This window comes from Myotis brandtii, unplaced genomic scaffold (assembly GCF_000412655.1).
Source record: "Myotis brandtii unplaced genomic scaffold, ASM41265v1 scaffold1704, whole genome shotgun sequence".
Lineage (NCBI taxonomy): Eukaryota > Metazoa > Chordata > Mammalia > Chiroptera > Vespertilionidae > Myotis > Myotis brandtii.
The window spans coordinates 339364-352872 of NW_005356277.1; the positions used below are offsets into that span (position 1 = coordinate 339364).

The following is a 13509-nucleotide window of genomic DNA, read 5'->3' on the forward strand; positions in this document are numbered from 1 at the left end:
CCGGGTCCCGGTGCCAGAGGGAAGCCAGTGCCAGCAGCTGGGGGAAGGAGGGCCTACTCTTGCACAAATTTCATGCATCAGGCCTCTAGTATATAATAAATGCCAAACTTGAGTAACACAGAATCACAATTTACTCCACTTCCTTGGCTTGACTGACTTTGACATTTTCTCCTGTAACTAAAAAAGGAATGTACGTATATCATCCTAAATCACTAAGCCCATATCTCTATTTAAGGAAGCATCTATTCATCAAAATAAAATAGGTTCTTTCCTTGTACATGATTCAATTATATCACTTTTTCATTTCATTTATAATGAATAGTGGATTTCTAAGACCACTTTCTGTTTTCTCTGAATTTCAAATTATCTTCCATTTTGCCTGCTAGCAGGATAGAGAGGCTCTCTTCATCATCCCACTCATGATATTTACTCAGGATGGTAGTTAAAAGTTTGCAAAATTTGGTGACTCTACAAATAACCTCAAGACCTTATTAAAATGAAAATTCTAATTCATTATGTCTTGGATGGAGCCTGAGTTCTGAATTTCTGAGTTCTGAGTTCTGAATTACTTTACATGGCACTCTTGAGTAGTTTCCATTCATACTTGGTTAGCAATAGTTGAACTTTACTGGATATCTGTTCCATTTTGCTGAAGCACATAATCCAGTTTTATTCAGGTAAAAAAAAAATGGATGCAGAAAATGATAAATTTTCTGTGTTCCTGCTTGTCTCAAAAAATATATTTTCTTAGACCCTATACTTTATTGATAGATTGGCTTTATATAGAATTGTTAGATTTTTAAATAATTTTCTCTGAACATGTTTTTTAATTCTCACCTGAGGATATGTTTATTGATCTTAGGAAGAGAGAAAAAGAGAAATGTATTTATTGATTTTTTTAAGTGTTTTTATTGATTTCAGAAAGGAAGGGTGAGGAAGAGAGGGATAGAAACATCAAGGGATAGAGAATCATTGGTTCACTGCCTCCTGCACACACCCCACTGGAGAGCCCACAACCAAGTAGATTTTTCTCTGAACATGTTTTTTAATTCTCACCTGAGGATATGTTTATTGATCTTAGGAAGAGAGAAAAAGAGAAATGTATTTATTGATTTTTTTAAGTGTTTTTATTGATTTCAGAAAGGAAGGGTGAGGAAGAGAGAGATAGAAACATCAAGGGATAGAGAATCATTGGTTCACTGCCTCCTGCACACACCCCACTGGAGAGCCCACAACCAAGCATGTGCCCTGACCTGAAACCAAATCGTGACCTTATGATTCATAAATTGATGCTCAACCACTGAGCCACACTTGTTTATTGATTTTAGAGAGAGGAAGGGAAAGAGAGAGAAACATCAATGTGAGAGATAATGATGGATTGGTTGCCTCTTGTACACACCTGACTGGGGATTGAACCCACAATCTTTGGTGTACAGGACCACGCTCCCAACAACTGAGCCACTGGCCAGGGCTTTCTCTGAACATTTTAAGGTTTAGTTTAACATAGTGAATAAGACTAGCGATAAAGTACTGGGTCTATATATCTACATTGTGAAAACTTAATTTCTCTGTGCCTTAGTTTCTCTACCTGTAAAATGAGGATGTTGAGACCAAGTTCATGAAGTTGTTGTAGAGAATAAGTCATTCTGTAATTTAAAAACCTTTAGAATACAGTCTGGCATGTAGAAACTATTAAAGAAATCTCACCTATTCACTACTAGGCCTGTCAGACAAAAACTAAACTTACTGGCCTTCCTTTGTAGGTCATCTCCCTATTTTAAAGCATTAGGCTCTACTCTTTATCCTTGGTGCTTTGAATTCCACAGTATTATTTCTATACTAGAGGCCCAATGCACGAAACTCATGCATGGGTAGGGTCCCTAGGCCTGACCGGCGATCGGGCCAATCTGTGGGGCAACCGGCAGGGTGATTGGGGCCCCCTTGCTGGCACCTGCTTTGGCTGGCCTGGGGCCTGCAGGCTAGGGGCAGATCCTGCATTGAGCATCTGCCCCCTGGCGGTCAGTGAGCATCATAGCGACTGGGCGTTCCACCGGTCATTCTGCTGTTCAGTTGATTTGCATATTAGGTTTTTATTATAAAAGATATACTCCCCGCCCCCCAGTTCTTTCTTCCTTTTCCTTATTTGCTTAGTAGTATTCTATTGACTAAATGTAGCAAAATTTGTTTAATTGATTGACAGATATTTCAGTTGTTTCCACATTTTACCTGCTATGAATACAGCTATTGTAAACATTCTTTAACATTTTTTATGTATATATAAGCCATTTATTTGGGGTATGCAACTACAAGTGAAATTCCTTGGACAAAAAGATGTTTGACTTTAATAAGTTTAAAGAAATTGCCAGAAATGTTCCTGATGTGGCTCTACTCAGTGCATGGGTGCTCCCATTGCCCCACATTTCTGCCAAAACTTAGTGTTATCATTGTATTTAATTTTAGTTGTTCTAATGAGTTTGCATTGGTTCTCATTGTGGTTTGATTCTTTTCATTTCCCTATAATAATAATGGTGAGCACCTCTTCATATGCATATATATATATAAATCCATTCCTTTATCTCCCTTGTGAAGTAGTACCTGTTTAAATCATTTGCTTAAAAATTTAGTGAGTTGTTCATCTTTCTATTAATTGTAAGTTTTTATTTTTTCAGGTACAGCATTGTAACTATTTTCTCTATCTGTTGCTTGCCTTTTCATATTTATAATGTAATCGTTTGAAGTAGACTCTTTAAAATGAGCTTTAATGTTATTTTTTTTTCTTTTATGGCTAATGTCTTTTATGTTCTGCCTAAGAAATGTTTGCTTTCCTCAAGCTTATGACAATATTATCATATTTTTCTTCTTTTAGAATCCTTACAGTTTTAACTTTTAAAAGTAGGTTTATATTATATTTCAAATCAAGATATTTTTATATTAAAGTAATAGAAGTTTAGGTTCATTTTGTTTTTTCATGCAGATATCCAGTTCTTCTAGTACCATAAAGACATTTTTCCATCACTGAATTGCATTCATATCTCTGCTGAAAATCAGTTAATTATGTTTGGAGTTATTTCTTATCTCTATCATTTTTTCAATAATGTATTGATCTATTCTTCCATAAACACAAGGCCACATGACATATCAATACACTTTCACATTGAACAGAATATTCCTTCACTTATAAGTGTACATACTCTGACTAACAACAATTACCTTCATACAGATAAACTCACATTTGTGTAATCTCAACAACGCACCCTCTGCCACATGCATTAAATCCCCTGCTTTTGTACTTGTGTACACAGAGGAGAGGGGAAAGTTAGGGGTTAATGCTTCCAGCTTTAGTCTCTAGTCTCAGAGGAAGCCAATGCATGAGGCAGTGGGGCTCAGGAGGAGGAGAACTAATGCTTGGGGGAAGGGAAAGGCCAGACTTCAATAGACCTTTAAATAGGCCCTCATCTGAGGTCTCTGCTAATGACTGAATCCCAGGAGCCAGTTAGAGTTGCTCATGGTCATGTGAAGCTTGGTCAGAGATAAAACAGAGCTCAAGGTGAGTGGTTTCCTGTACCCCAGTTATCTCTGCCCCTCCCAGAGAGAAGTAGGACTCACAGGGGCTCCAAGATGCTGGAAGGCAAGATGTGTTCTGTGAAGAATAGCCTGACTCACTGGGGGCTCCCAGTCGAGAGATCCTTGATTGCTGACCTTCCTTCTGAGAAGACTCACTGCTCGACCTGTCTTTCAGGGAAACTCCAGAAGAATAGAAAGACCACCTCCATATGCAATCCCTGCACAAAGGAGGCTGGACCTGAACCTCACCCTGCTCCAGCATTGCTGTTCTATGCTGTAGTTTTAGATGCCCCAACATGAGAAAACAAAATCTAAATATCCCTGAAGCTATTTCTTAGCAAGATCTCAGCCCATTATATCTTTCATCCATTTAGGCTTGAGCAACACCATTGTACTAATGGACATAACTATTTCTACATAATGAGTGCAGTAATTGAGGCCCCCACAGAGCCAGTGGGGACCAAAGCTGGATTAAACCCATACTCGCAGATGAAAGAGGAGCTCCATCAATGTGAGAATATAATTCTAATAACCATATTTCCTGAAACAAAAGCCATGCCAAGTTCCCACAAGTTAGATTATATTTTAGGGAAAAGATAAATTGAGTCTGAAGTTCATTGTGTGATCACCCTATCTAGAATGCTTGAAAAAGATGACAATTTCATCGTTCAATATGCACTATGCTCACAAGCGTTCTAGCCCATAGAGGGTAGGGAGGGAGGAAATATTTAAAATCAGGGAAGGAGGCAAAGAATGCTGGTCAAAAGGGAAAGTATGACACTCTTCCTTTAGGGAATGTACATTTCCATCCCTTAACCCAGATAACCTGTCTTCTCCACAGAAACACTATTGTAAACCTCAGGCACTGCACAAAAATGATCAAAGATTGTTAACTCCCTGTCCACTCTCCATGACTTATAGCCTTAACTCTGCATGTGGAGTTCGTAGGTCTGAGAGAAAAAAAAATGATAAGGGAATTGCTGATTCCATGGGATAGCAGCAGAAAGCACAGAGAGGAAAGAGAACTACCTGTCAAGGGCCCTCATGTTCCACATCAGACTCGGGTCCTAGGTCAACTCTACTGCTTTGTTGTTCACCCAAGAAAGACAATCTTAGAGCAGAAAATCAGAGTCAATGGAATGAGAAAGCTGAGAAGCATCTCTATGGGAGAGCTCTGGTCTGTGGGAAGGCCATTGGAGAGTCTGGAGTGAGTACTGGCTTGTGAAAGAGACTGCACACTGTGAGTAGCTGAATCCTGGCTGAGAAGAGTCACTACTCCCCCCAAAATTATGTATAACAGTTGAGTTCTCCTTTGAAACTCATTGGCAGAAACTAATAAAGATGCTTTCTTAGAAAAAGCAGCCCATACCCAGAAGACCAACTTGGGGCATATTCTAGAGCCACTCCAGTGATGTGGCAGAGATTCTGGGTTCAAATGCAGATCTGTCTATAATTCAGTATATAATTTTGTGACTAACTTTCATATATGCCTTTGTCATAAGAGGGCAACAATCTCTACTTTATTCCACCAGGGTGAGTATTCTAATCAATCATTATCTAGCAAAGACAGTGTATGACCAAAAGCACGGATGTGGAGTCATGTACAAGGCACTAATTTATTGCATTTCTCAGCTGGCTTTCCACCCTGGAAGTTGTGCAAGCAGCTTAAACAGAGGGATAAAAAGGGCCCAGGGCCGTGGTCGGCAAAATGTGGCTCACGAGCCACATGCGGCTCTTTGGCCCCTTGAGTGTGGCTCTTCCTAAGCCTTAGGAGTACCCTAATTAAGTTAATAACAATGTACCTACCTACATAGTTTAAGTTTAAAAAATTTGACTCTCAAAAGAAATTTCAATCGCTGTACTGTTGATATTTGGTTCTGTTGACTAATGAGTTTGCCAACTACTGGCCTAGGGGAAAGGTTAACCAAATCAGTTGTTAGGTCTAAAGAATAAAAGGGTGAGAATTACTATGACATTATTTGTCAATATAGTCTTCCCTTAGTAGATTCTACTTTCCAAACAATGTTCTTATAAAAAAGTTACACTTACAGCTAGTATGTTCTGACCCCATTTTGAATGGCATAAATATGAATAAAGAATCAAGAGTAGCATCACTTTATGTTATAAATTTTTATTTATTAAAGTAGTTGAAATTATTCTAGCTTATCCTTAAATGCTATTGCCTTATTATTCAATTGCTCCTTCCAAAAGATTATAAATAATAATTTACTTGACTTATTTGATTATCACCTGCAGAGAGTAGATTACCTTCCCAATGGAGAACTTAACCATCCTGTGATGTTGGCTTCAGGAAACAGCTCTTCTCATCCCATGTCCTTCATCCTGCTTGGCATCCCAGGACTGGAGAGTTCCCACTTTTGGATTGCCTTTCTATTTTGTGCCATGTATGTGGTGGCTGTAGTTGGCAACATCACTATTCTCCACATAATTCGAACTGACCACACCCTGCATGAACCTATGTACCTCTTTCTGGCCATGCTGGCTGTCACTGATCTGGTCCTCTCCTCCTCCACCCAACCTAAAATGCTGGCTATTCTCTGGTTTCATGCTCATGAGATTGAATACCATGCCTGCCTCATCCAGGTATTCTTCATCCATGCCTTTTCTTCCGTGGAGTCTGGGGTGCTCATGGCAATGGCCTTGGACCGTTATGTGGCTATCTGCTTCCCACTTCGTCACTCTAGTATCCTGACCCCCTCTGCAGTGGGTAAACTGGGGGCAGTCGTGATGATGAGAGGGTTTTTGTGGGTGAGCCCCTTCTGCTTTATGGTTTCCAGAATGCCCTTCTGCCCCAGCCAGATCATTCCTCAGTCATACTGTGAGCACATGGCTGTGTTGAAGTTGGTGTGTGCTGATACCAGAGTAAATCGTGCATATGGGCTCTTCGTGGCCTTCTCGGTGGTTGGCTTTGACATGATAGTCATCAGCATATCCTATGTGATGATCTTGAGGACTGTGCTGGGGTTGCCCGCTGGTGAAGCCCGACTCAAGGCTTTTGGTACATGTGCTTCCCATGTCTGTGTCATCTTGGCTTTTTATATCCCAGCCCTCTTTACTTTCCTCACCCATCGCTTTGGACACCGTGTGCCCCGAGTGGTACATGTCATGTTGGCTAATCTCTATCTACTGGTGCCTCCCATGCTCAATCCCATCATCTATGGAGTTAGAACCAAACAAATCAGGGACAGGGTTATTCAAGGATGTTGTGGAAAAGACCCCTGAGCCCAAGTGCACAGCATCATAACCACCCCAATCACCCCACTGCTCTGGGGACATAAATGCAGAAAGTTTGCCAGGCCATCATATCTCATCACTAAGTCATTTCTCTGAACCACTGGCCCAGAGGTCGGCAACCTTCCAGAAGCAAAAGGAGACAATTTTCAGCATCCCCAGAATAAGACTTCTCTGAGAAGTGCTGAGTTGACCTATGTTCATCATCACAAGAAAACAGTAAAAATCTCCAAAATGAGTGAAGATTTTGAAAAGTATATCATCTTCCACAGACCACTAAAGTAAAAATTATTTTTACATTGTTTGTAGAACACTAAGTTGGTATACCTTGTTTTAAAAAGAGTATAAAATTTCCATCAAAACAGTTAAAAGTACATGAATTTTCCCTATATTGGAATCTCTTTATAGAAATAGAATGTTAGAAAACAGTACAAAGATGTGTATATATTTATTATTTATAAAAACAAAACCAGAAAACATTCCAATATTAATCTATAAGGAACCAGATAATGCAATGAGCAATTGAATATCATGTGTCATTTAACTATTATATTTGCAAAGAGTATGTAAGTGTGTGAAAAATGGTCATGGTATAATATTAAAGGGGGGGGGGGGAGAACAAATGTCCATAAGGCTGATGCCAATACTAAAAAAAAGGAATACATGTGCAAAGAAAAAGATTCTGGAAATACATCCAAATGCTAATAACATCTACTCAGAGTAATAAGATTTGTGGTATTTTAATTATTTTTGCTCGTTTATGTATTTTTTAAAAATTATCCTCAATTGAGGAACTTTAATTTTAGTATGAAAAAGTAATTGAAACAACAAAAGTGTACAAAAGAGATTAATTAAGTGCCAAAGTCTGGGGAGTGGAGTGGGCAATCTGCAAGGATGAGGGACTCTGGAATAGATTACGTTTCAGTAAAACTTGAAAATCTAGATGTAAATTTTCCAAAATCACAAGTTCTTGAGACTGCTAACAATTAGGATTAGGTATTCTGAGTTGGTCTCTTTACAAAATTTGCTGATTTCCTGATGACAATGGTTATCAGAACGAAGAAGTTTGGGAAAAGACTGAGGAAGGAGATTCTCTCATGTGGTTAAAAGTAGTGAAAAAGTCACTAGAAATTATAATGATATTTATAAATATTTAATTTCCTTTAAAATTAAAACTTTAAGCTATTTTAGAAAACTATGTTCTTTTATTTTTTCTTATTTTTTCCGACTTTATTGAAGTATACTTAACATGCAAAAAGTTGCATATATTTAATACGTACATACATTTTGATAGGTTTGGACAATTTCATACACCCATAATACCATCACCTCAAAAAAGGTAACGTATTGGTTACAACCCTTACATTTGTGTTTTTATCTTCATTTACCACTCTCCTGTCAAAGTCAATAGTAAAGAAGGTTCTAAAGTTCAGGCTTTTATATTACTAAAACCAACATCAGATAAAGGAATCAGTAATATGTTTGCTTCTCCCAAAAGAAATAGCTATTTGAGCCTAAAGTGCCCCCCCCAAATTAATGAGTATTCTGCAGGATCATTTTCATAATTCCGAAATTTAGAGTTGTAAGGGATCTTTACTCCCTTATCAGCAAATCAATTAATGATTGTGAGTCTCCCCCTTTTTTCTTTGTAAAATTGAATAACTTGAGATAATAAAATAAAAATATTTTAATACATACTTTGATGATTTCAGAAACATTTAATGCCTATGTAACTACCAGCCCAATTAAGATATAGAACATTTTCATTACTTTGTAAAGATTTCTTCTACCTCTTTGTAGCCAATCACTTCTTTCTACCCAAACAGGTAGACACTGATATGATTTCTTCACTGTGGATTAATTGTTTTCTCACTAGAACTTTATATATGTATATAAAAATAAATGATACGTTTTTGAGTGGAGTGTGGCACTTTTTTCTCTGCATAAAGTTTTACAGATCCATACTGTTACATGTATGAGTAGTTCATTTCCTATTGGAGATGAGTAGTGTATTGTGTTTTTTTTCAACATACCTCAATTAGTATATTGTTACCTTTCTCCTTTGCTTCAGCCCTTCTAGTATTCTTTATTTCCAAGCACATCAACCACTTATCTGTCTTAGGGCTTTGCTCTTAATCATCTCAGGTTGCCCCATTGTTCCTTTCTAGGACATTCTATCTCCCTCTAATCATCCTTTAGGTCTCAACTAAAACCACCTTTTCAGCAAGATGTTTCTTAACCTTGTATCTTGACTAGATCCTGCCCCCTATAATTTTCTTTTAACATAAATACTTTATTTCCTCCCTATCTTAGTATGATATGTAATTATTTAAATTATTTATTTATCATCTGTTCTTCTGACTTGAATATAAATTCCATAAAAGCACAGTATATTTGCTCACTATTCTATTCCCAAACCTAGCTTACTGGAAAAAACACTAGTTAACATGAATGAATGATTGAATCACATGTGCCTGATATTATTATCCCAACAATTCCACTACTAACCACAAGATGGTACTTACAGGTTTATTTTTGCCTCATTTCTACAAAACTGGATACCAGACTTCTCAGTTCTAAGGTCTACTTTTATTATTCCCATGGAAATTTGAAGGATATTTTTAGTCAAATAAGATAAGTCTGTTATGTAAATAACAGAAGTATCATTTCAGACACTTGATAGGGGTTGCAGGTAGAGTTATGGTGTTTGAATTTAACCACTCACACTTTCTACTGTTAAGAGTTCTCAAACAAGAAAGCATAGGAATAATAGCAAAATAGAAATCAAAGAAAAATAGCTAAATGAGAACCATATTACTGGTCTTATTGACATCTAGGCAAACCCAAGATTCTCTCTGTCAATGTGGGACTTCTCTACAAAAGAGAAACGTAATGTTTGGGTGTTGGTCTTTCCTTCTCCTATGAATCGAGAATTGCTAGGCCTATGAAGTAATCAGCATCCATACTCAACTGCACACATTGACAAGACTGGACAAATTCTCCCAAGAATCTGGACCCTTCCATTTATTACCACAGGAAAACAGCATCTACCAGAGTAAGCACACATGAGAACTCATTACTCATACACAGTGATGCCAGCCAATAGCAAAATAGGGCCCAATTCACATATCAGGAGCTGACCCATTTGAGGGGGAAAAGCTTGTGAGTGGCTGGGCAAAGATGGATTCACGAGTGGATGTATCATCCTCCCTATGGAACAATGCAGTAATAAAGAAACAAGGGCCTAGAGAGTGGTTTGCAAATTTCTTCACTCTTTATTGTCACTATGATTATCCCAGGAAACACTGGTTTGCTTTCTTATCTTCACAGCATATGGATAATACAGACACAACAACCTGCCCTTCTCTATTCCCCAGTGACAGAGCAACATCCATTTATATGGATGATTTAGTTTATTTGCATTTAAGGATCCCATGGAACACATTGTCCTGTATTAATAGATGGAGAGAGAGAAATTTTTCAGTTTTTCTCTGTCTGTGACCCCAGGGAGATTTGCATCTTGCCAATGGTCCCACAGCTCAATCCCACTTTGCTATAAAGGCCTTGGATCCGGAACTGTAACTTGTTCTCTCCCTGCTAGTGAAGACAGAAAAGGCTCCTCTTTCCACATGAAGTTGGTAAGAAGGTAGAGAAAGGTGTTTTATTGTGCGAACATTGCACTTTGATGGGTGCCTACTCACAAATATTCATGTGAGCTTGTAGAAAAGTCAGATAACTTACAGTCACCCCTGTCCTCAGGGATCCATATAACACACAGATTTCTGAACCCTATGAAATTATAGTTAACTATTGTAATGATTTTTCTCAGATTGATTGAAAACCCTAGGAACTTGAAATGAAAAAGCATCTGTAGAAACAAGCATAAAGGGAATAGTAACATGTATACTTATTACAGGGTATTTGCTCTCAGGAAGTAAACTTTACCTAGTATTTTTAAATGTTTAATTAAAAACATATTAATATTATAATAATTAATATTGCTATTATTTGATTTTGTCTTCCTAGAATTGATTTTAACAATGTAAATGTATTCATTTAAATATTTTTAAAATGTTAATTGAATGAAACTTTATAACATTTATAACATTTCTGTGTGGATTGATTCAACTGCCTTTCCTCTTTTCTGCAATGTCTACTGAAAACCTCTAACTTATCTTCAAACTGGCATCCATCACTTCATACTCCTAGAACAGCAGTAAATATCACTCAAAACTCATGTGGGGCAAAAAGTAAGCACTAGTTAAAAAGGAAGGAAATGCTCACACAGGCTACAGCATGTATGAACCTTGAGAACATTATGCTAAGTAAAATAAGCTATCACAAAATAACAAATACTGCGTTATTCTATTTATATGGGATATTTAGAATAATCAAAACATAAGGAGAGACAGTAGAATGGTGGTTTTCAGAGACTAGTGGGAATCTGGAAATGGGAGGGGGGTATTGTTTAAATGGCTATAGAGTTTCAGTTTTACAAGATGAGAAGAGTTGAGGTAGTTCATGGTAATGTCACACAACACTATGAATATATGAAATATCATTGAATTGTACACCTAAAATGGTTATGATGGTAAATTTTATGTTCGGTGTATTTGACTACCATAAAAAATTTATTTTAAAGCACTGGCACATAATGCCCTCATGTAACCCTCCACTAATCTACCTTTTTGCCACTTACTCTCTAATGTCAGTGGAAATGATGATAATCACCTTTTTAAAATTAAATTTATTGGGGTGACATTGGTTAATACAATTATATAGATTTCAAGTGTACATTTCTATGACACATGATCTGTATATTGCATCATGTCAATTTTTTGAGGGCTAATTACTATCATGTTCTAAATCAATCACCTGGTACTTTCTTGAAGAATTTTCTATACCATTGTATATTTTCAAGCTCTCGTTATTTACTATATCTTTTTTTAAAATATATTTTAATTGATTTTTAGAGAGAGAAGAAGGGAGTGGGAGAGAGAGATAGAAACATCAATGAAACATCGATTGGCTGTCTCCTGCCCTGATGGGGAATGAACCGATGACCTATTGGTGCATGGGACGATGCTCAATCTTTACAATTTTGCAAAAATTCTCCATCTACCTTAGTCATGGCCTTTCCCCTTGCTTCCACTAACAAGTTTCCAGAAATAATATACACTGTGCCTCCACTGCTTATTCTCCCATTTATTCCTCATGCTACCATAGCAGGTTCTCAGCTTTCATTGGGGAAATTCGATTACTTTTTTAGGCTCACTAATATAACCATTACATGGGATCTCATTTAAAAATTTTGACCCTTAGTAGACTTGACTGCATAAGCAATTCTACACTATTGTTCATATAGCACTGAGTCATAACACCATGCTCTCTTGGTTTTTATGGTTCCTATAACTTGTCTACACTCATCTCACTTTAGGATATAAACCTTTACAGTAAATCTGCAGAGTTTCATTGTCACTAGTTTTCACTTATAAGTCCACTCTTTGAGATTGTTCAGCCACAATGTTGGATTAAAATGATTCACAACTTCGAAATCTATAAGGAGCAAAAATCTGAGTTTTTGTCTCCAGTTCAAATCTGGAACTTTTTGCCTGGAGATTCACATCTCATGGACACTTCAGATCTAAGGATACCTTTAAGTGGATTTCTCTTAGTCATTTCATATATTATATACCTAAAATTGAATGTAATTATTTTTCTTAGCTAAGTCTCTATTCACAGAATCTAATGATCTAATGGAACTTAAAACTATGTCAATATATAAAATAATAATCAATAAAATGAACAAAATTATACCGACATATTTTCCTTGAATTTAAGACCCAATAAAATGAATAAAATTATACCGACATATTTTCCTTGAATTTAAGACCTAAAATGTTCATATATTTTGCTAAATATCCGATATGAACACAGATAAATGTCAGAGTTCAATTTAGAGTTTTCACAATGGTAGAGCACTTATTTATGAAGTTAGATACCTCTCTTAACACAAAGAAAATTTATCTAGATATTTTGTGTAACCATGTACTTTCTTGTTTCTATAGGATATGAGCATTGTGAGGACAAATGCTACAAATCTACAAAACATAGAGATCTTAAGTAACTTGACTTCTACATTTCCAACTTTCTTGTTGACCGGCATTCCTGGCCTAGAGTCTGTCCATGCCTGGATCTCCATTCCCTTCTGCTGTCTTTATGCCATTGCTCTCTCTGGGAACAGCATGATCCTGTTTGTCATCTTCACCCAGCACAGTCTCCATGAGCCCATGTACTATTTCCTCTCCATGCTGTCAGCTGCGGACTTGGGCTTGACTATTTCTACAATGTCAACAACATTAGCTATCCTCTGGTTTGATGCAAGAGAAATCAGTCTAGATAGCTGCATTATCCAGATGTTTTTTCTTCATGGATTTACTTTCATAGAATCTGGGGTGCTGGTGGCCATGGCCTTTGACCGCTTTGTGGCAATCTGTGATCCTCTAAGGTACACTACTATTCTCACTCATTCCAGAATTATTCAGATGGGTCTCTTAATGATTTTACGCACTGTAATATTAATAGTGCCACTACTCTTGCTCCTTAAGCCCCTCTCTTTCTGTGGAGCAAATGTCCTTTCCCATTCTTACTGTTACCATCCAGATGTGATTAAATTAGCATGTTCAGATACTC

The 13509-nt window shown here is 37.1% G+C and overlaps 2 protein-coding genes across 2 annotated transcripts; both read left to right on the forward strand.

Moving 5' to 3' along the window:
* The first annotated feature begins 2834 nt into the window (after window positions 1–2834).
* LOC102255051 (olfactory receptor 52R1) lies at window positions 2835–6807 on the forward strand. The gene is made up of 2 exons (XM_005863061.2): window positions 2835–2867; window positions 5854–6807. The coding sequence occupies exons 1-2, from the start codon at window positions 2835–2837 to the stop codon at window positions 6805–6807; spliced, it is 987 nt and encodes a 328-aa protein (XP_005863123.2).
* Window positions 6808–12887: 6080 nt separating this feature from the next.
* LOC102255363 (olfactory receptor 51F1-like) lies at window positions 12888–13505 on the forward strand (the record flags this gene model as incomplete). Its single annotated transcript, XM_005863062.1, has 1 exon — window positions 12888–13505. A coding segment is annotated over exon 1 (618 nt), but the record flags the coding sequence as incomplete, so codon positions are not given.
* Between the last annotated feature and the right edge of the window lie 4 nt (window positions 13506–13509).